Below are 23,041 nucleotides of genomic sequence, written 5' to 3'. Positions count from 1 at the left end.
GTACCCTTGTGCCTTGGAGCTGCCTCCTCCCCCCGCCATCCTCTCAGCTCTGCCCATGACTCCCCTGCCCTTCTGTTAGGGCCCCAGCTTTTGCAACATCATCTCCATAACCCTGTCTTCTGTGGCTGAGGGCCCGTTACAGCTGGCGTGGTTTGGGAGCGGCCCGGGGACTGGGATTCCGGGTGGGCGGGGTGGGGGGCTGTGTGACACCACCATCCCTCTCTGCCCTCCAGCTGGGTGACGAACTGAAGCAGCACCTGAGCCGGACTCTGTCCGAGAGCTATGGGCAGCCTGGTACCATGGAGATCACCGCCTCCATAGACCGTCTGCAGCAGGATGTAAGCCCTTCCCGGGGGCTCAGAGGCCTTGCAGACATGGGTTCAGTCCCAACTCTGTCCCTGCTGTCTGTGTGGCCGTGTGGCCCTGGGCAAGTTGCCTACCTTCTTCCACCTTCACAGGGTGTGAGCATGAAGTATGTGTCCCTGTGTAGAAGCCCCACCACCGTGAAAGTGCTTTCCTGAACCCTGGACTTTTCTTCCTCCTCCTTTCCCCTCCTCTCTGAACCATGGCTCCCCCAGCTTTCTTCCAAACCCCACCCTGCTGCCTCCCCCTCAGGCTGTGCCCAGAAACTCCATCTCCTGGCTCCTTCCCTTGTCAGGGCTGCTTTCTCTCCCCTGGGGAGGGGCCTGGTGGTGACGGCTGAGGCCCCATGGCGTGAACTGTAATGGGCACCACCCAGCAGAATGCTGGGGGGCAGCAAAATGGTCTCTCCTTCCCGAGAAGAGACTGAGAAGACCCCTCCAGTGGGGCTCACAGTCCTGCCAGAGGGCAGGGAAGGGCAAAGAGACCTCAGACTTGTGTGGTCCCAAATGGTAGTCACTAGCCACATGTGGCTGTTTAATAGTTCAGCTCCTCTGTCACACTAGCCTCATTTCAAGTCCCCTACAGCCGCCCCTGGCCAGTGGCCACCCAGTTGGAGAGCATAGCCGAGGGCATTTCTGCTATCACAGAAAGTTCTGGTAGACAGCTGGACCTCAGGAACCTGGAGGCTCTGTGTCTGAAAGTGTGAGGCTGCTCCAGCTGTCCACTCTGATGCCCCTTCTCCCTGCCACCCCACCCCCACCCTATGGTCTCTGCTCCATCCTGCGCCTACAGACCTGGCCTGAGGCCTTGGTTTTTCTGCTGGAACAAAGGCAAGGAGGAGTAGAGGGTGGTGGGCTCTGGAGTCCAGGGGCATTTTAGTTCAGCTGGGGAGACACCCGCCCCGTATCTCTGAGACCCGCGCAGCTCCCAGTCGGCTCCACCCATAGGGGTCGCTCATCCTCTGAAAAGTGGCCAAGGTCACCCGTGTACACAAGGGCACCCACTCCCTGCTGGTCAGCCCATTTAAAGCTCAGCCCACCCTTGTGCTCTGAGGTTTCCAGGCCTGAATGGGAACCTGGGAACCTCCGGCAAGGATGGGTCCCCTGTCCCCGGGCTTCTGCCTCCCTGGATGTCCAGGAAACCACCCCTTGTGAGTGCGGCTCCTTCCCCAGAGTCCGCAGCTCCACACTCTGGAAGGCCCCACCTGCATCTCCCTCCCTGCCCCTAGGGCACCAGCATTGTCACCTTTAAGGTCCTGGGTAGTTGTTTAAGGCAGCAAACTGGTGGCCTGCAGGCAAATTCTGCCTGAAAAGAGGCCAGCCCCCTGATCCTAACAGAGGAAGGGAAGAATCCCAGGAGAACAGAAGGGGTCAGTTACTCTCTGAATAACAGTCCTGCCCCCCCCCCCTCCCGGAGCCACACAGCGTGCGCCTCACCTCCCACCTCCGCCTCCCTCTCCAGTTCAAGTGCTGCGGAAGCAACAGCTCTGCCGACTGGCAGCACAGTGCCTACATCCTGTCTCAGGAGGGCGGGGGCCGCCTGGTGCCCGACAGCTGCTGCAAGACTGTGGTGGCGCGCTGCGGCCAGAGGGTCCACCCCTCCAACATCTACAAGGTGGAGGTGAGCACCCTCGCTCCAGCTTGCCATCCAGGGGCCCCAGAAGGCATGCTCAGGGCAGACAGGTATTGGGGGAGCAGAGCCCACTTATTTATTGACTAGAAATCAACAGTACTGGGCCTCTATGCTCTGCACAAAGCCCTAGGGACAAGCACCTACTACTGGAACACCACGGCCTGTCCCTGGGTCACCCTAGAGGCCTGTGGGCAATTGAAAGGCTGGCACATAGACCCTTTAAGTCTCTGGCCTTTCCTCAGCCAGTTGGATGCAGCACCACAGCCAGCCCTTCCCTCCCCATCCTCACCCACTTCTGGGTCAAGGTGTGTGTGACCTGTTGTTCCCTTACAGGGAGGCTGCATCACCAAACTGGAACAGTTCCTGGCCAACCACCTCCTGCTCATGGGGGCAGTGGGCATCGGGGTGGCCTGCCTGCAGGTGAGTTGAGCAGGGGATTAGGAAAGGGGGCTATCTAGACGAGGTCTCAACCCCTAACCCACACGCCGTGATCTCAAACCACTGAGCCTTTGCACACCCACGCTCTGCCCTGCCCTCCACTCCCCTTCCCTTTGCAGCCAAAGATGAGTCACATGGTCACTCTCTTCCCCAGAAACATACAGGAAAATGCCTGGCCTGGGGGCCAACTTGAACATGTAAGGAACAGAGACCCAAGAGGAGTATGTGTGTGGGCTCAGGTATGCGCATGCCTCTCTGTGTGTGCATGTGTGCGCGTGTGCAGCCTGCAGGTATGTGTGGGGCCGTTGATGGGGCGCATGCTTCCTGGTGGGGTTGCATGCACGTGTATGTGTTTAGATGTGCTTGTGCATCTGTGTATGTGTGTGTATGCATGCCATGCGAGCATTCCTCTGTGTGTGTGTGCACACCTGTGGATAGGTACACCCTGCTCTCTGCTCTGAGCGTGAGCCATGCCCTTTGCTCTGGTTCCCCACTCCACCTCTCTCTCCCAGCCGCCACCCTGGAAGTGAGTGTTACTCTCTTGGATCACTCTAGTCAAGAGTCAAGAGGAGAGGAGTCAGCAGGGGCACCCCCAGGAGCAGGGGCAGATAGAGCAAGCAAGGGCCCTGCCTGCCTACCTCGCCTGACACTCCTGCTTCAGCCCAGCAGGTTCTAGAGGGACCTCAGTCCTGTCCCGCCCTTCCCATAGCCGGTACTATAAGTGCCGTCGGGAATAGGGCAGAGCAGTGGGTGCACATAAGTGGACCTGGGTCCAGTCCTGCCTCTGCTTCTGAGTGACCTTGAGCAGCTACTTCCCTGCCCCCCACCTGACATCACCCACATGTGGATCATGTCCCCACCCATGTAGGGCCAGGTAAGAAGCAGGTGCTGCATGCAATACCAGCAGTACCTGGCAGGGGGGAGGTCTCGGTAAGTGGAAACTGTAGACTTCGAGGTACTTTCTCTCACTGGACCCTACAGCCTGAGATGCAGGCCAGGCGAGTGGAGTGTCCTCCCATTTTACTGATCAGAAAGTTGAGACCCTGAGATGTGACTTCCAAGGGTCTCGTCCTGAACTGGCGCCCAGGTCTCCTGGGTCGTTTGCTTCCCCAAACTCCCTCCCCCAACCCAGTTCCATGGGAAAAGGGGCAGGAGTGGCTGCAGCTGGCCTAGGGAGCCTCAGCGTAGCTGAAGGAGACTTCCTTCCAGACGTCTCCTGCTGGGCCTCATCCATCTGCATGCCAGGGGGATCCAGCTGCAGCCTAGCCCGAGGGGCCCTACCCCCTGGAGGGAAATCAGACAACTTAGGGCTTGTTCTTGCACCTCTGAGCCTTAGTTCCTCATTTGTGATGTGGGGCTAATGATGCTTAGTTTGGTGACTCATGAGGGTCAGCAGCACACATGTATACCATGTGGCTCACCGCCGGGCAGATAGCAGGTGTTCAGGAAATGGTCCCCATCATTACTTTATCATTTCCACGTGGCACATTGTATCTCCAAAAAGCCCTGGTCATTTCCTGGCCAGACCCACGTGCCCCCTTCACCGCCACTCAGGAGCAGGCCCAGGGAGCCCAGGGCCCTCTTGTACTTCCCCAGGGCGGGCTGTCAGCCCCATGGACTGAACCCAGAGCAATTGCCAGTGGGGTCTGGGAAGGGCTGCTCTGCATTCCAGCCCCTGAATCAGCTGCGTTTTCTGTAAACATGCTCTCTACCTCAGGTATTGAGTGCTGGCCCTGAGTGGACACTGACCAGGCCGGGGCCATACTCTCTGTCCATTTCTTTCTGACACCCCTGGAGAGCCTGAGAAGCTGAAGACAGGGGCAGTGAAGCCAAGGGCAGTGAGGAAGGGATGACGAATGGCCCAAGCCTGGGGTCAGGGTGGTGCATATGTCCCTGTGGGAGTGGTGTTGAGGAGGCCAGGGTCGCTGGCAAGGTGCCTGCTGGCCACATATGCATCACATCCCACCGTGAAAAGTGGTCCAGCTCACTGTGGAATTGCTCCTAGCGTCCCCCAGAGAGAGCATCTCCTGGCCTCCACCATGGCCCAGTTTCTCCCCTTCACACCTCTGAGGCTAGCCCTGCAGCAGCCAAGCCTCGGGTCGCAGCTCCCTCTGCTGGCCAGCACCGGAACTAAGCTGCCCAAGTCCAGGTCAGCTGCCAGCCTTGAATGAAAGCTCCCAGTCCTCCATGCACCCTGGGTTTGGGGGAAGGAGAAGAAGGGGAAGAGGAGGAAGGAGGTAAATGAAGAGCAAATGAAGGTGGGGGAATAAAGGTCCTCTGCGGCTGTAGAGACAGGAAAGTGAGACCAGGACTCACCATCAGGCTCAGTCATCCTCCAGCCGGAGCACGTTCCAGACACCTTCCCACACAGGCCCAGCCTGGCATCTCGAAGATCCTCAAGGCTCAGGATAGACAAGGCCAGGACAATGTTTCCCTGGTCCCCAGAACTGGAAGAAATCTAGCCTGAAGTCAGAGGTTTTCCTATTGATAGAGGGGGACTTGAGGCTCAGAGAGGGCCGTAACTGTGCCCAAGGCCACACAGCTCCAAGCAGAAGTGAGCCGACTCCCACTCCCACTCGACATCTCCACAATGCAGGATAGAACCATGTCACAGAGCCCAGAAGGCTGTCTCACAAAGGCAGTGAGATTGGCATCTGCGGGGCATTGAGGGAAACCGCGGGTCATTTCGGAATGGCTTCCTGGGACTTCTTGGCCCTTCCCTGACACTCTTGATGACAGCAAGCTGCTGGCGCAAGAACCTCAGCGGAAGCTGAAAGCATGCTGGCCTCTCTGACAAAAAGCCCCACATGTGCCAAGCACTACGTCCCTACCGGCCATCCGAAGGGGGCGCCATAGCCATGTAGGCTGAGTCCAGGCAGCCATCGCCTGCTTGCGCAGTCGCTGGGGCGTTTTCTCTGCTCACTCGGGTGCTGGCTGCTGGAGCATCTGCGCTGGTTTCCTTGTGGCCTCTGTCAGGAAGGAGACGCTGCTGCTCACTCAGAGATCTGAATCAGGGCGTGTGTGTGCACATGAGTGTGTACGTGTGCACACACTCATGAGTGCATCCGTTACCCCTCTGCACTGCATGCATGAGGGTGGTGTGACTGTGTGTGTGTGTGTGTGCATGCACTGCTGAGATTCTGGCCCGCACACCTCCACCCTCACTGTGCCTTCCCTGGGAACACACATCTCATACAAGGTGCACAAGCTGGGGAGCTCGGCCCTCCCGGTCTGCCCCTGACATCAGGTGTGCGCTGTAGGAGGTGTAGCCACAAGTCTGTGCCGGTGCACCTGCTCCCTCTGGCTTCCCCCTTAGCAAGGATCAGAAAGACCCAGATAACCACACAGGGCACGTCATTAATCGAGGAGGGGAGGGGGACAGGAGAGGAGGCATGCTGCATGATGCCTGCGTGAAATGGCTATGACAGCTACCTGCTTAAAGCCAGTGGGAGACAGAATAACCTCTTAAGCCCCCTTTCGGCTTGTGGCTCCGAGTACCTGAGGTGGACTAGCTCTGCTCTTACACCAGTCTGAAGGCTGAAAGCTGTGTTCACAGGGCCCCACCATCCCCCCACTTGGAATGGAGAGGAGGGAGGAAGGGGAAGAAGAAGGGGACAACTTCCACTAACTTCTTAAGCCAGCCTTGCAAAGAGAAACCAAGGGACTGCCAGCCCATAGGAGTCGTCCCCAGCCTGTCCTCCTTCTGTCAGTCACAGTAACTACCGAAAAGCGTGGGGAGGACAGGGCATTGTTCCTGCATTTGGGGAAATGCACCTTCACCCACGTGCACAGGACGCCACGGGGCCACCCTGGCAGTGCCCCTCTCCCACAGGCCCCGACGGCCTCCTTGTCAGGGGCACGATCACAGTCATGGGCCTCCTTGGTCTGACACATCTTCATCTTGTCCTTGGTGCACACTTGGGTGGAAGGAAGGAGAGGAAGAGGAGGAAGTAAGAAGGAGGCAAATGAAGAGCAAATGAGGTGGGGCACAAAGGTCCTCTGTGGTGCAGACACAGGAAAGTGAGACCAGGAGCAAGTGACCGCCCAGCACAGCTCTACTCTGGGCAGGGTGCTCCAGCCCCTTCTTGTTCAGCGAGTGGGTGTGACAGAGGGGCCGTCAGGCAGGCACCTAGGGCCTGGTTTGGTGCCACATTCCAAGCTGATTTGTAGGATAAGCTGAGGACAGCTCTGGGTGCTCCTCCCAGAGCCTCGGTTTCCCCAGTGGTTCTGAACTTCTGCCGAAGTCAATGATGGCCGTTGGTTCTGCTCTGGAGTTGGCACAGCAGGATGCAGACTGGCCCCTGGAGAAAGGCTGCCCAGGCAGCTGTCTCTGGAGAATCTCTGGAGCACAGACCAGCAGTAAGGACTGAGAGCTCGTTTGTTCGTTAGCCATGCAGGACCTTGGCCCTAACCCAAAACAAGGTCCCTGGGCAGTTCATTTCCATTAAAGTGTGAGAAATGCTTCTCCTGGATTACAGTTCCCAGAGCATGTTCCCCTGGCAGGTGGCCCAGCGTCACCAGGAGCTTATCAGAATTGCAGAATCCCAGCACCCCACACCCTGAGTGGGAACCCACCCTTTACCAAGGTCCCCAGGTGTGCACCCCCTGTGAGAAGCCGAGCTCTGGGGCACTGCCCTGGGCAGTGGGGTCCTGATCTCTGCCCCTCTGTTCTTTCCTCACGGCAGACCTGCGGGATGGTGCTCACCTGCTGCCTGCACCGGAGGCTCCAGCTACATTTTCACTAATGGCCAACCGTGTCCCCCTCCAACTGCCTCTCTCAAGGATAGGAGCCCAAGACCCATCTGCCAGACCTGCGGAGTCAGCATCAGCTCACCTGGAAACTCCTCCAGTGCCCACTGCCTTCGCACCCACTAAGTGCCCAAGACCATGGCTCCTATGGCTCCCACCCAACCAGGCACCCTCGCCGCCCCCCGCAATCCTAAGTGCTCAGCGCCAGAGTCCCTGGGCAGGGGACTATCTTTTCCAGGGACAACAGCCAAAGCCCCTCACCAGACATGAAGCTCCCATGAACCACAGGAAAGTGAGAGAGAGTTGGACTCTGTTCCCTCCCAGTTCCTGAACCTACATCCAAGGGCTGTAACCATGACCCCTCTGGACCCGGCATTCAGCCCCCCACCAGTGCTGCAGCCCTCCTCTCGCCTCCACCCAGGCTTTGGGTATGTTTCCCTTGCCTCCCGGAAATGCATGAGGGTGGGGCAGTTAGGGTTACCCAGGTCTTTGATCTGCCCACCCCCAAGCCTTCTTGAGGCAAAGGATTTTCCTGATGGCCTGGTTCCTTCCTGCAGGGCCTGGGAGTGGACAGAGCAAGGTGCTGGGTTTGGGCAGTGTCAGGCCTGATGGAGCCGCCGGGCAGGGAGCAAGGTGAGGGAGCCGGCTCCACCAGCACATGCTGTACCAAGAACGTGCGCCACCCGAGGCCTTTCCAAGGAGAGGGGGGATGCCCTGGGAGACAAGGCCCCAGGCCCCAGCCACCAGTAGTCTGCACTGCCTCTGGAATCTCCCATCTGTGGTCTGGTTCTCAGGAATGCCAGGACTTTAGACCTTCCACACTTAATGTGGGTGGGTGTGAAACTCCCTCCCGATTAGGCCAAATCAGACCCTGCTAAGCTGGAGCCACTGACAAGGTGAAGCTGCGTGTAGAGGGGTGCTCTGTCCCACGCCTCACTTGTCCTGGGTCCACGCTCCCTGACCACGAGGCCACCAGCATGCAGCCTCCAGGGGCCTCGCTCTGCTCCCCAGACCCAGAGTGAACACAGTCCCTCCCTTCGGTTCTGTCTCGCATCTCTGAATGAGGTGGCAAATCTTCAGGAAAAACTTTCCCAGATATTAAGGGAGAACAGAAAGCAAGTCCTAGAAAATGTAGAGTGTAGGTGCTGGCAGTTTTCCAAAGAAAGGCGTCAACTCCTAAGACAGCCCTAGGGACCCTCTCAGATTGACAAGTGGGCAACCCTGACGGGAAAATTCACACTGGCTTCCACACCGCCCAGGTCCTGTACTTCCCTCCTGGGGACCCTCTTACATCCCACCTATGAGAGGTGGTCCCTTGTTATGCTGAAACCAGGGCCAAGAAAGGTCACCCCTTGCCCCCACACATCCCAAGCCTCAGTCTGATGAGTTCAGCTCTTGCTGGGCTGGGTCAGTCCTGGGTGAAGGATGTTCTCTCTCCCGTGCATAGGTCGCTGCTGTCCCCAGTACAGCCCTCAATTCTGCAGAAACTGCACACACATCCTCCGACCAGGGATGGCCCCATGCACAGAGGAGGGCAGCTTCTCAGGGCAGATTGCCTCCCTGCCTTGGGCACCCTCCAGGTGCTGTGGGGACCCTGGCTGGCTTAGATCCTCCACCTAGAGGACCTTGGGGAGGCTAACGTGAATGTGTTAGAAGGGAAACCAGCTGTCCCAGCAATCCCAGACTGCACCCAGGACAAAAGAAACGGTGGTGTGGTCGTCTTTGCTGCCCTCCAGCCTCCCAGGATTCACTCAGATAAATAAAAAATGATGACAACTCCCAAGCTCTTTGCAGGGCCAGACATCAGACCAATGAGTCTCAGCAAGTGCAAGCCGAGAAAGAGAGGGCCATGCTCTTCCTGCTGAGGGGCCCAAGGGAGGCAGCAATGGGAGGTAGGGGCTGTGGCCCTGTCACATGTCTGCCCCTAGTGGAGTCCCTTCCTACTTTACTGAGATCACCCAGGCCTGTGGAGATGGGGATGGGGACAATGGGTAGGTGTCAGTTGCACAGCTTTGTCACCAGGGAGATCAGGAGAGCCCGGTTTTCTGCCCCAACCTTCCGCACTGCACCAGGCCAGCCTGGCAGGGGGCAGGCTGAGCTGTGGTTCCTGGTCTGGGTGGCGTCTTGTCCAGAGTGCTACTGGAGGATGGGGGGCTGGTCCAAGCAGAGAGAGGGAGAGGACAGCCCAGAACTTTTTGGAACTCTGGCCTCCTTGCTCATGCCACCAGCCTTGGAAATGAAGCAAGGTTAAAGGAAACAGAGGCTCAGGATAGGGCGAGTTCCCTGAGGGGCATGCCATCCCCTGCAGGGGGTGCTGGTCCTGCCCGTGAGCACACAGATCTGCACCCAGGATGGCTCCTCCCAGGTCCCTGCTTGGAGGTTGTCACAGCCCTGAGCTCCTTGGAGAGAGAGAAGGGCAAGCCTGCTGAAAGCCAACACACTCCCGTGTGGGCCCAAGGCCCCAGCATACCAGGGCCCAGAAAGGAAGCCAGCATTTTGCAGAGGTCTGGCCACAGCAGGTACTGGAATATCAAACAGCCAAGATCACCACATGTTCCACCTGAACTCACCAAGCTGCCCTTCCCTCCCTCAGCTCACAGGGCAGCCACCCTGAGAGGGAGAGGGGGTGGTGCATCCCCCAACTCCCTGGATGACATGTGTTTGGGGACACAGGAGTGTGACAGCCTTTGGTGAGGGGACCATCCTTCTCTTTCTCCCTCCTCCACCCCAGCTCCAGGAGCTCCTGAGGCATAGCCATATGGGGGCGGTGCCCAGGACCCTGTGTTTACTGAAGGCCTACTGTGAGCTTAGAATGTGTCTATCACAGATATACATCATCCCATAGGGGTTGAGATAACGGGGTATGTTCCCCCAATCTACCAATGAGGAAATTATGGCTCACAGAAGTTGAAAGACTTGCTTGCCAGTCAGTAGCAGTGGCTGTTGTCATGCCGCCCCCTCACCCCAGTGCCCCTCAGTTCTCCATCTCTGTAAGAAACTACCAGACTCACCAGAAAAGAAAAGGAACTACCAGGCTCACCAGCCTCTCTTCTCCTAGAGGAGAACATAGGGAGGAAAATCTCAGATATCTCACACAGCAATACCTTCACCGATATGTCCCCTAGAGCAAGGGACATAAAGGAAAGAATAAACAAATGGAACTTCATCAAAATAAAAATCTGCACAGCTAAAGAAAACATCAGACAAATGTAAAGGGAACCAACCATAAGGGAAAATATATTTGCCAATGATACTTCCGACAAGGGTTTGATCTCCAAAATACATAAAGAACTCACAGGACTCCACTCCAGGGAGAAAAAACAACCCAGTTAAAAAATTGGCAAAGGACCTGAACAGACACTTCTCCAAGGAGGACATACAGAGGGCCCAGAGACATATGAAAGGATGCTCAGCATCACTAGCCATCAGAGAGATGCAAATTAAAGCCACAATGAGATACCACTTCACACCGGTCAGAATGGCCATCAAAAACAAATCAACAAACAACAAATGTTGGAGAGGACGTGGAGAAAAGGGATCCCTGGTGCACTGTTGGTGGGAATGCAGACTGATGCAGCCACTGTGGAAAACAGTATGGAATTTCCTCAGAAAACTAAAAATGGAACTGCCTTTTGATTCATTGATCCCAGTGCTGGGATTATACCCTAAGAATCCTGAAACAGCTATTCAAAAGAACCTGTGCACCCCAATGTTCATAGCAGCACAATTTACAATAGTCAAGTACTGGGAGCAACCTAAGTGCCCACCAGCAAATGAGTGGATCAAAAAACTATGGTACATTTACACAATGGAATCCTACGCAGCAGAAAGAAAGAAGGAGCTCCTACCCTTTCAGGACAGCATGGATGGAACTGGAGAGCATTATGTTAAGTGAAATAGTCCAGGTGACAAAAGAGAAATATCATATGATCTCACCTATAAGTGGAACCTAATCGACAAAACAAACAAGCAAGCAAACTACAACCAGAGATGTTGAAATAAGGGACAAACTGACAGTGACCAGAGGGGAGGGGATAATGGGAGGAAAAGGGGAAGAGTCATCAAGGAACATGTATAAAGGACACATGGACAAAGCCAAACGGGTGGGAGGTGGGGATGGCTGGGGTTGGGGGGAGTGGTGGGAAAATGGAGACAACTGTACTTGAACAACAACAACAAAAAAGAGGGAAACAAAAAAAAGACAGGCTGACGTTCAGGAGCCACGTGTCCCTCAGGGGGGCGCTGTGGAGGAGCAGCAGCCTCATAGCCCCTGGCGGGTCTGAACCCTCCATCTGCCCCCACCCCTGCGCTGGAGTCCTGCACATTTGCAGTTGGAAGGGAAGTCTGGCTCCTTCAGGCTGGCAGGGGACCCTCCTGGTGAAGTGACTCAGACAACAAGCAGGCTCCCAGGGCCATGGCTCACCCAGGGTCAGCTGGCCTGCCAGTGCTGACACCCAGGTGAGGGCAGACCTCCCTCAGCAATCATAATCCTCAACAGGATGTGAAATCTCATGTCTGTGTGGGGACCACGGTCTGGGGGCAAGGGAGCAAGACATGCCTCTACCAGCCCCATGCGGTCTCCTGCCCCACAGAGCCACCCTGGGCAGCCAGGGGCACCTGCCCCCTCCCTTCCCCTCTGTTGCCAATGATGGGCCACTGGGTGGGCGCAGGGTGAGCTGTCTCCGGCTGAGGCTCTCATCAGGCCGCCCACCCTGTGCATGGCCAGGAGCCTGGCCCTGAGAAACGGTGGAGGTAATATGACAAGATGATGTGTCCCCAGAGCCCTCATGCCCCACAGACAGTGTTGGTCTTGGAATCTGCTGCTCCAGGTCCATCTTCAGGGTCTTGAGATAAAGGATGTGACTTAAAACAGTTACTTTCACCACCACCCTCACCCTACTCTCGGCCTTGAAAACATTCTCCACTTACTGGCCACTTTGGGCCTGGGGACAGAAATGGAGAAGGGGAGATGGCTTGACTGGCTCAGGAGAACCCCCATATTTTTGTGTCACCGCTGGGTGGCGCTCACATCCACCTAGGATGCTAGTCATGAAGTTTTGCACCTGCAAGTTCTCAAACTTGAGCCTGCATGAGGATTGCCTTGGGGGCTTTTTAGCACAGATTGCTGCCCCTCCACTTCCCCGCCAGAGGGGTAGGGCCATGGATTTGTGTTTCTAGCAAGTTCCCCGGCGATGTGGATGCTGCTGGCCCTGGAAGCACACTTGGAGAACCACTGCTTTAGACCACAGCCCTAATGAGGACACTTGGCCACCTTCATATGTCATAGCCCCCTGGGTTCAAAACTAGCTCAGGCTGTGCAGCCTGGGTCCCACTCTGTGAGAGGGCGGGGTGAAACGGTGCCCCTGTGGGCAGCTCACCACCAGCCAGGACAGCGCCTCTCCTCTGTGTATCCTGCAGCACCTGCCCTGCCCTCTGTCTGGGGTTCAAGTGGGACTCGGAGAGGGTCCGTGGCCCTGGCTGGGAGAGAGGTGCCAGGTCCTCTGCCCAGAGGGAAGAGGTTTACAGTCCAGCCTCATTTTCCCACCACCTGCTGCCCCACTCCATTCTTGCCACCGCCGTCTTCTCCTTCAGCGCAATGCCCAGCCCTGGATCCACCCCTCAGCCTCCTGTGTGCCCTCTTCCGTCCTGCTGAGGCACCACAGACACCCAGTGCTAGTGCCACGCCTACTTCAAGGCGGCCCAATATTGCTGTGGCCAGATGGGCTCCTGGAACCAGCTGCCCTGGACATGGTTGTCACAATATTCTGCAGAGAAGTTGCCTTAACCTATCGTATAGAGAGAAATTGCTCTAGTTGTGAACAGGCCTCCTCCGTAGCTGGCCTCAGTGTAAGCCCAGCCTCATATGCTAGGGGGCATGATAATAAAGGACTTGTACTAGGACTACCTTCTGTTGCCGTTTTTCCTCCTCCACAGGGAAATCCCAGGCCATCAGCTACATGCCAGTCATGTAGAGAGGCCAGTCATGGGGAGAGGGGGAGAATGGGGGAGGGATCTGTGCCCGCTGACCACACTGATTAGCGTCCTGCGTGTGCTTCTTCTGTCAGCTGCCAGGCTTACTGTTTGCACTGACCTCACCTTTCCGTGAGTGCCATAGCTCCTGGCAGCAAGTGAGAGCCAGGCTCAAACACACATCAGAGTTGTGTTCCTCTCAAAGGTCTCTGTTGTTGCTCAGCCAGTATTCCCACACGGCTGGCCGGCCATGATGCCCGGCCAGCCTCTGTTAATGAGTCTGAGGTTTGCTCGTCCTGCAACATCCTGCTGGCTGCAGCCAATGCAGGGGTGTGGGGAGAGGTCAGGAGCGCGGGGCCCTCTGGCTGGCCATTGGGCTCCCAGCCAAGCATTTCCAGCTGAAACACACCTTCTATTGTGCCTTGGACCCCCAGACCATCTCACCCCAGAGTGCTAGCATCTCCCCACCTGGACACTAATTCGCCCTCACCCCTATGAATGCCCCTGAGTGAGGTATTCTTTACCCTGATGTAGAAAGACTTCAATTTAACAATTCAGAGGAGCTGAGTGCACCAAGTTGCTCCATGAGGAGCTAAAAGGAAGTAAGTGCTTTGACATAAAACCCTCATTCTATTTCATTCACTATCCTGTCTAAAAAACTTGCTTGAGATGGGGTGGGTACAGTGAGGGAGCCTGAAGAGTACCTGGGTAAGCTGGATGCTGGGGATCCCCAGGAGGAGGGACTCAGGGTAAGGTGGGGTGGGGGAAGCAGGCTGGGGGTGAACCATTCGCCTGGTGTGAACCTGAAGAGGGTCTGCCCAGCTTGCTGGTTATGTAAGCAGATCGACCCACTTAGGTGGGACCCACCTGGCAGGGGTCACCTTCTCGTGGCCCTTCTCCGGCGTCTCCCGGCCCCTTTGGTCAAGCCCACCCACTGAACAATCCCTAGTGGCGGCCCTCTGATGGCTGTCATTTCGGGCAGGAGAACAGACCCAGTCTGGGGCAAGTTCACGGTCACCTCTCTTCTCGGACCCAGTGTCTGTGCTCTACCACGACCACTGTGACTGTGTGTGTGCATCTACACACAAGCACCAAGCGTGCCCAAAGAGGGAGGAGCACCCTTGCAGCCCCCACCCCTTACCACACACGGCCCTGTGGGCAGCTGCCCAGGACGTCTGAACAGCCCTGGCTGCCTGTGGGGGCCTGGAAGCTTTTGCTGAAGCTGTCATCCTTGGTGGCTGCCACTAGCCTGTCATCTGCTGCTTCAAGCTGGGTGGGACTCCGGTTCCCACCACCTCTTGTCCCCAACTGAGAATAGAAGCTGGGCAGGGGACAATAGAGGCCAAAATAGAGACCTGTGTACTTCCTCCTCCTCCTCCTCCTCTTTATTCTTCTTTTTTTTAGTTTTCAACCAAGCTTTTCATGAAAAGATCAAAATAACAGTTTCTCATTATTATTCACTTCTAAAAACAAACGCATGAGAAACCCCTACTTCCCTTCTCCTGCTGCTTCAGTCACTGACTGAAACCCAGTCTGGCAATGACTGAGCAGGGAAGAGAGGGCGCCGCAGGGGGACCCGGTGGGAGCCTGGGGCTCAGGCCAGGTCTGAAGATTGAATCCGGCCCTTGCCATCAGCCGGGTGCTAATTATGGCTCTGCGCTGAGGCCAGAACCAGGCCAGCCAGGGCCGTGCGGGTTAATGTCCCCATTAGCCTGGGCATTCCTTGAAGAGGTCATGAACGGTTTCCTAAGTGGCTCACGGATCCCTAGCCAGGGTTTAGAAAACCCCAGGTTGGGAACCAGAGATCAAATTCAACATGCTCTCTCTGAGTTATCAACCAGTAAAATAAGAAGGCTGAGTTCTCGCTAGAGCTGGGGTTTCTTGACAGGGAAAAAGAAATATAATGAGATTACAGGAGTTGAGTGGGGGAGAGTTAGGGCGGGAGGAGGGAGACGGAAGAGCAGGGAGCTTTCTGATGCCATTAAATGACAGAACACAGGTGGTCTTGCCGACATATAGGATAGGCCCTGCTCTGGACAACGGGTGAGGCAAGGTCCCAGAACTCTGCAGCCACTGGGAGAAAACCTCTGGGCAACATGCTCTACCCGCCAGATGCAGCTGCATCCCACCGCCCACCATGCGGCCTTGCTGTTCCCATCCCTGTTGTCTGCTGCACCAATGGACACTGTGGGGAACCGGGCAGCGCCCAGGTGAACCCAGAGACTCTCAGCTGCCTAGCAGTCTCTGGGCCCACCAAGGGGAAATCCCAGCTTCAATCGGAGAGCCTGGCTCGGGCGTGTCTGTGGAGTGCTGCCGTTCTTTTTTGTCAGGTTAAGGAGCTATAAGAGTTCATCTCCGTGGCTGTCACTGAACACAGCAAAATGAGATGGCTAAATCAATAGCCTCCCAATCTTTACTGAATGCTTTAGGAAGGGGCCATTGCAAAGCCAATATTTTTGTGCCTCAGATGACATTCATTGAATCTGACTTCCCTCTAGCTCCTGTGGATTAGGGACTGCCAAGCTGAGGCCTGGGAGAAGCACCCCACACATCTCCTGCCCACTCACTCCCCCTCCAGGTCGCTCCCCTGTGGCCCAGCTTTCAGCCGGCGGGTGCTCTTCATCGGGGACCCCTAAGGACCCAGATTTGACAACTTTCTTGCCAAACACCTACCTTGGCCCAGGAACAGGCTGGATGGCCTTACATACATGTTTTTATTTGCTCTTCACAGCAAATCTGTAAAATGCATTATCCTCATTGTGTGGGTGACAAAACCAAGACAAAGTCAATGATCGCAAGGCTGATGGCTGAGGCGGACAGTGGTGGCAGAGTGGGAACTTACCCAGGCCCTCCCCCAAGCCAGGGCTCCCCCCACCCAGACCCGGTCCAGGGGCACCTGATAACCAGTCATGGCCAGGGCAAACCTAGGTGATGTCCAGGGAAGCACTGTGCAAGCTGCAATGCTCGAAACAAACAAAAGGGGAGATGTAATTACACCCTGCTGGTCTCTGCCCACGAGTACTGAGCCCAGAAAACACACCCACCCTCCACTTGGTGAAAGCCATGAGTCACCTGCATGTGTGGTCATCTCCGTCACACCGGATGAATGGCAAGAATGCGCTTTCTCCCCACAATGAGTCTAGTCACCAAGGCCTGTCAGCCCCGCTGTGGTTCTCTCAAATCTGTTTTTTCTCCATCCCACTGGCACTTCTGAGGGCTGCGTCACCTCTCACCTGAATCACTGAGGCAGCCTCCCCCTGGTGTCCCCGCACCCACCCTGTGCCCTCAACCATTCTCCACCCCGCAGCCGTGGTGCTGGTTTCTCAAGGGCGGGTCTGAGCTGGGGGCACGGGGCTTCTGCCTCTCAGCTGCTCCCATTGCTCTTAGCTTAAAGCTCAAACTCTCCCCTGGTGTGCTGCTCTCTCCAGATAGCCCTTCACCCTCTGTGCGCCAGCCCCTGTGACATCAACAGGACGTGCCTCCCACCACTCCCAGCCAGCTCTCAGCTGCAGCTTCACTGAGCTGAGGGGTCAGTGGCTCTCCTGCCCAGCAAACATCACCACCAGAGTGCTGAGTTACAACCCCTTTTACCCCCCTGCAGCCCCCTGGCCAAGCACAGGGATTGGGCCCAGATTGCTCACCATTGTATTCAGGCTGCTCGGCACAAGCCAGTATTCAGGAAGTCCTCATGTGACAAACATCTTGTCTCTGCAAGCCCCGGAAGGGCCGTTCTGAGAAGGCTCCCATACGCATACTAATCCTGTAGTGCTGCGGCTCACAAACCATCCTTCCTCACTTGCCCTTTGCTGGGTGCCAACGGGAGGGAGGACCTATCCCACCTTCTCACTGGAGAGCAAGGGAGGGCCTCCGGGGTCATCTCAGCTACCCCATCCCATGGGCTGAAGAGCCCGGAACCCACCCCAGAAGGCTCTAGCTTAGTGTCCAGGGAAAAAGATGCCCAGCCGAGCCCTCCCATGGACTCCCCTTTCCTGCCTAGCCAGGGTGGCTGCCTTTCACCGCTTAGCTGGTCTGACCAGAGCCCAGTGCTCATAGAGCAGTCGGTGTGCTCCAGGGCCCCAGGAGCCAATAGATCTTACTCTGTCCCCAGAAGCAGACAACAGAGACCCAGATGGCAGTCCAGCGGGGTGTGTCCGCAGGCTGAGGGGCAGGAGTGAGAGCAAGAACAGGCAGAGAGGAAGCAGCTTCCACCCACATTCCTATGACTTGGTTGGTCCTCAGAGGGTGATGGAGGGTCTCCTATCCCTTAGCCATGACCAACTCCTGACCCCACAGCCACAAGGTCCCCTCTGGTAAATCTCCTTGGGGAGGCGTTCAAAGACCCCATTCCAGATGGACCTTTGACAGAGGGGTCATCTCAGACTCCTCAACCCTCAGCAAATCCCTGGAGGCTTTGGGACACAGCAGCTGCAGGATGGGTCCCCAAAGGTGGATGCTGTGGGGCAGCTCCATGCCAACTTGGCCTCGCCCAAGGAGGAGGGAGGGAGCCAGACTTCCATGCATGGAGGGGTCGGGAGATGTCGTTCCTGCCCCATCACACCCGTGCTGCACACTCGCCCTTCATTCCCGCCCCTGCCTGGCACGTGAGGTACAGTAATGGCCCAGGGCAGGATGACATCTGAGCTTCTCTCTGCTGCAAACTGTCACTATGACTACCACCACCAAGGAAGCTGGGAGGCTTCTCCTGCAGTGAGGTGGCAGAACCAGGGGGCTCACATAGTTTCAACGCCGCCCTCCCTCCCCACTGGCCACCCCACACTGGCTCAGTGTTTCTGTGTCTGTCTGAGGCCATTTCAGAGCCACCTAAGAGAGTGCTGCCCAGGCAAAGTCACATAGCAAGGCCCCTCACTCCTGGAAGAGACATCGGGCTCAAATGAAACCCAGGATTATCCGAGGGATGGGGAGGTAGTGCACCTAAAACCGACGACCCCGCCCCCACAGGAAGACACGCATGACTCGTTGCCAGCCCCATCCCAGCACATTCGGGGCCCGGCCCACAGGACTGGTGGTTTGGCCAGGACAGACGTGCAGGTGGGAGTTGGGCTCCCGTGCAGAGGGCGTGGGCCACTGGGACAGGCCCCAACCAAAGCTGAATCCTGTCACCAGGCAGAGGGGGTGTTGGGATTCCTCGGGCACCCACAGAAAGACCTGCCCAACCCAGCATATCTGTAACCTGGGCCCCAGAAGGAGAGATGAGGTCCCAGCTATGGGGCATGCCTTGGACAAAGGGTAGAACTGGCGCTTGATGCCCCTGGTCTCTCACAACAACAAGACGTGAAACACGTCAGTCGCAGTGAGTGAACAAACACACCACAAAGAGACAACATACTTGTGCTTTTGACACGTTATCAGCTTTTATTTAAAAACATGCTAAAAACATGGTGTTCAATAAAGCCAGGACCAGGATGAAGGAAACGCAGATACGGCATCACAAGCAGAAAAGTGCATTTGAAACCAACAGCGTGCTCCCCCACCTTGCCCTCAGAGGGCTCGGTCCGGTGGAAGGCCGGGAGCCACCCCGGACCTCTGCTGCACTGCGGGATGAGGAGGGAAATGGGAGAACGGGCACATGAGCAGCTGGACTCTGAGGGCCGTGGGACAAAGAGCGGATCCCACACACCTGGCCCCGGCTCCCATCCTACGCCAGATCCCTGCTAGTTAGCACCTCCACCAGCGGGTGGGCAGGGGGCCTGAGAGCCGAGGACAGTCATTTCCATCCATCTGACTGCTTTTTGGCCACTAAAACAAGGAGGGATGGCCACCTAGTTCCAAGCCAGACTAGAACATCTGTGTGAGCGTCTGAGTGTGCTCAGCACCCTTTCCAGAGTGAGAGCCCAAAGCGCAGGCCCAGGCCCGCAGGGAGAGGGCTGGCAGTGCTGGGAGTGCAGGCGGAGACTCGTGCCAACACCTGCCGCAGCAGTGTGCTGCAGAGAAAGGCCACGGCAGGCATTCCCTTAAAGTCATCTACAGGACTCTGACCTTCTGACTCTTCTATAAACCACCTGCAGCAGACCTGATTAAACTAACTCTGACTTTCATGAGGGAAGCCACAATGGAGGCTTTTTGTGCGGTGTGGGCCAGACAAGGGGCTTGGAAGAGCACCCGGGCCCATGCACGGTGCCGCCCACCCCAGGCAGACTTGGTCCAGGAGACAACCAAGCACAGGGTGAGGGGAGCAGGGAGTTTGGAAACTGTGGACAAGGCTCTGGGAACAGATGAATGAGGTGGGGTCTTGCAGCAGGAAGGGGGCTTGTGGCAAGGTCTCCAGGGCCAGAGGAGGCCCCCAAAGCCCCAGAAACAAGATTGCCAGGGAGGCTACACAGCCCCCACGGTGCTAGACTTTTGCTGTTGATTTTAACAAAAATTAAAAATTGCATTGATAGGCATAAACAAACCCAACCCACCCCACTCCCAGCATAAACTCATTATGCACCAGGTCCCACTGTGCTACTCGAATGCGTGTTCGCTGAGTGTCTCTCTGAGATCTGCAGGTTGGGGCACCTGGGAAGGAGGCCGAAGCTCCTTACCAGGAAGGCAGGCTAGAGGACCCAGAGGCAGTTTTGCTCAAATGTGTGCTTGTCCATCCTCCACCCAGGCCCCACCTTCCCAGCTCTCCCATCTGCACCAGTGCTCCGGTCTCAGGGGGCTGGCTTTACTGCTCAACTCACTGTGACTACTGTACTCCCCCTCCCAAAAGGATGAATCCTGAGCTCACCGAAAGTTCCGTACTCCTGGTCCTGACTGCACTGCACTTAAGCTTAGTGGAGGAGTTGCTGGCAGGGTGGCCAGGTCTCAGCTCTTGGAGCAGACAGGTAGAGGCCAGAGAGGAGATGTGGGCCCGGTGGGAAAACTGGGTACAGAGCCAAGTGGTGGAGGAAAAGGCAGCTGCCCAGGGGGCCCCACCAGGGGAAGCACACCAGGTCCCACCTAGCTAGTGGGGAACCTTTCTAAGTTCCATCCCATGGATTCTTGACTCTTTCCGTAACTGCAAAATGCTTGCTTAGAGCAGCATGAGTTCGGGTGGGACACTCCGCTGCAGTCTAATGTCCTGCCCGCCTGCTCACCTCCCAGGCCTGGGATCAGGCTGCTTCTGTCCTGGGGCTACTTTACAGGATCCAATCTGACCTCTCTCAGTTTTCTGTACTTTTCCTTGGGGTCACAGGGGATGTGACTGCCACCCAGCCCACCATCAGTGAACCCTGAGGAAGGAGATGAGGGTCCTAAGACCTGGATGGACCTCTCTCCCTCCCTCCCAGCAGGGAATCTGCAGCCCAGTGATTCCAGCTGGAATGATCATGGGCACCATGTGCACCTGCCCCTCCTGACTGTCACGGGTCCTCTGCCACTGTCCAAGCAGCAAACCTTCAGGACGGCTCCCCCTTCCAGAAGCAGTGTGAGAAAGTGAGCAGCAGCTGAACTGGAGGTATATGTCTGAGAGCTTCTAGCAGGAATGTCTATGAAATCACTGGGTCTGCAGAACCTGTGGCGGGAAGGCCCGCATCGGGGGAAGGGGAGGCCTCCGTGCCCACAGAGGGCAGGAGGAAAGAAGAAGGGAAAACGAACAACTGCTCGTCAATGAAGAACGACCCACGACTGCTCCAGCCGTATTCCTGGCAAAGCACTTTGCCGGCTCCCTAGAACCCCCACAGCTCTGGCCTCTTGCACCAGCATTTGCAAACATATCACTCCCGTGCAGGATGCTCCTCCATGCTGCTTCCCCCTCTTCCATTTCACCTCCTCTTCCAGGCTCCTGTGCCCCAGACGCTGCCGGGCCAGGGTGTGGTCCCGGCAGGCCCTCCTCTAGGTGCGTTCTGAGCGCATCTCGCCAGAGCACCTCCTGAGTGTTGCACAGTGGTTTGTCCTGACTGAAACCAGACGTCCTCTCTCCCACCCATCTCCCACCCTCAAGGAACAAAAATATCAAACCGTTACAGAAATCAATGCAGTAAAAAGTTATAAATCAGAAAGCTAACCCTAAACTTATCTGAGATAATATTCCTGAATAATCATAATCAGAGTAAAATAAAATAAAAAAGTTACACTGTAAGGTACAAAAAGCCTGGGCAAGATGCTCCCTGGGACCTTGGCCGGAGGCGAGGCCTGTACCCTTTCCCACGGGGTGGCCTCCACTGGGTAGTCTCTCCAGGAGGGAGCCTCTGCTGCACCCCACACGGGCACAGTGTCAGTGTGAGGAAGGGCGGTGGACACGCATCAGTGTGGGGGCCTCCTCGAGCATGTCCCCTGGCCCACCCTGTCTTCTTTGGCAAATACACAGATGCAGGAATCCAAGTACCCCCAGCATCCCAAGGTCTCCGTGCCTCCTCCTCCCTGCCCCTCCACACCAAGAAGGCTGAGGCGGGGTGGGTGGGGAGGGCGGCTGGGGGAGGTGGGGGCAGGGATCAGCAGTCTGGAGTGCGGGCAGGCAACACAAAGCTCAAATCTCCTTCCCTGGCACAGCGTCCGCATGGGGCCCGGGGCTCCCGCCGGCACTCAGGCGTCGTACTTTTTACCAGTCCGGTGGATGTGCTGGAAGAGGGTCATGGAGAAGGCCATGCCCAGAATCTGAAAGACATGGGGAAGGGCCTTAGACAAAAGCCCCACGGCTGGGGTCTGACACGGGTCACCTAAAGCAAATGGTACAATCACTTGAAAAACGCTGTCATTTTGTGTGTGCTTGAAAAACGCTGGTGGAATGAAGACCACGGTGAACAGAGGCGGGCACATGGTGACCAGTCAGTGCCACACTGATGAGCGCAGCTCCTCAGAGCTGTCTGCATGGACCGTAACCTCCCTAATTCAGAGCACCGTGGTGAGGCCTGAGCGCACGATGGACCCGACCCTAAATGGTAGCTAACAAGGAGTGAGGAGGGAAAGGAATGTGGCAGAAACATGAGAAACCCATGCTGAGTCATTTCTGTTTGGCTCTGAACACATGACATGCTGTCTTTGGCATGTGGACATGCTGTCTTTTGCAGACCCATCTTACTAATGATGCTTAAGATGAACTCGTGGAGACCTAGAGCAGTGCAGGAGGCAGGAGGTAGGCAGCCTGTGGCCTCACAGTCACCACAGATAGTGTGCAATGGGCACAGGCCATAAAGCAGGTGACCAGGGGATACTGTGTGCCTCTCTTGGCTCTCTCACTCAGGGTTTAGGCATCAATGGAGGAGACCATTGGCTGGTGAACGCCGCTCCAGGGTTCTGGTCCAGGTCCAGGCCTGCGCACAGGCAGACCTGAGGTGAGCCCATTCTCGGTACTGAACAGCATCCTGCTCCCTGTGAGTGCATCTCACATCAGAGCTCTGTGAAAATGACAGCAGGCTCCTCGCTAAGCTTGCAAGCACTCGGATAAAACAGACGTGATCAGGCCCCTAGGTCCAGGAGTTTAAGATAAGAAAGATAACTTCATGCAGGGTGTCAACCATGTCCCCACAGACCTACTAGTCACGGTCAAGTACTCCAAGAGGAATCAGGCTCTAAAGACTCCTCACCAGCAACAGGAGCCATACATGACAGGCACAGGAGTGAGTGTAGGAAATGCTCGTCCCCAGAAAGGCCGGGAGTCTCATGTTCCCGGCCAGCTATGTCGGCCTCACCTTCAAGAGGAGGGGCAGGGATTGCCTCCTCTTCCCTCTCCATCATCTACGCTAGGCCTTGCAAAGGACAGCTGTCATTAAGTGCTTGCTACTAACGGCTAAGATTTGCTGAGCACCTCCTGGGGGCCTGCTATGTTCCATGCCCTGTGCGAGGTCTATGAAACTCAATATTAAGTGGCACGATGGTCATGCCCCTTGTACTGATGTGGAAATTAAGGCACAGAAGCTGACCAATGTGCGCAGGTCACATGCACTAACAGACAGCGAGGCGAGGG

At 56.5% G+C, this 23,041-nt stretch overlaps 2 protein-coding genes across 4 annotated transcripts in view; one reads left to right on the top strand and one right to left on the bottom strand.

Annotated features, from left to right (window-relative positions):
- The window catches only part of TSPAN11 (tetraspanin 11), a 64,575-nt gene extending 51,489 nt beyond the window's left edge, over window positions 1-13,086 (top strand). The window contains exons 5-8 of the mRNA XM_045199810.3: window positions 234-338; window positions 1,825-1,983; window positions 2,329-2,415; window positions 7,119-13,086. Coding sequence (XP_045055745.1) covers window positions 234-338; window positions 1,825-1,983; window positions 2,329-2,415; window positions 7,119-7,178 — 411 coding nt within the window. The 3' untranslated portion in view covers window positions 7,179-13,086. The remainder of the gene's footprint in view (window positions 1-233; window positions 339-1,824; window positions 1,984-2,328; window positions 2,416-7,118) is intronic.
- A 5,339-nt stretch (window positions 13,087-18,425) lies between these two features.
- Window positions 18,426-23,041, bottom strand: part of TSPAN9 (tetraspanin 9) — a 210,358-nt gene continuing 205,742 nt past the window's right edge. The window contains exon 7 of one of the 3 annotated variants that reach the window (XM_024568569.4): window positions 18,426-21,732. In XM_024568569.4, the coding sequence (XP_024424337.1) occupies window positions 21,661-21,732 (72 nt within the window). In that variant the 3' untranslated portion in view covers window positions 18,426-21,660. The remainder of the gene's footprint in view (window positions 21,733-23,041) is intronic. The other 2 variants (XM_045199745.3, XM_024568643.4) reach the window with 2 other exon arrangements.

This window comes from Desmodus rotundus, chromosome 3, assembly GCF_022682495.2.
Source record: "Desmodus rotundus isolate HL8 chromosome 3, HLdesRot8A.1, whole genome shotgun sequence".
Classification (NCBI taxonomy): Eukaryota; Metazoa; Chordata; class Mammalia; order Chiroptera; family Phyllostomidae; genus Desmodus; species Desmodus rotundus.
Note: the sequence above shows the minus strand (reverse complement) of the source record. Positions and strands in the feature narration are given on the sequence as shown.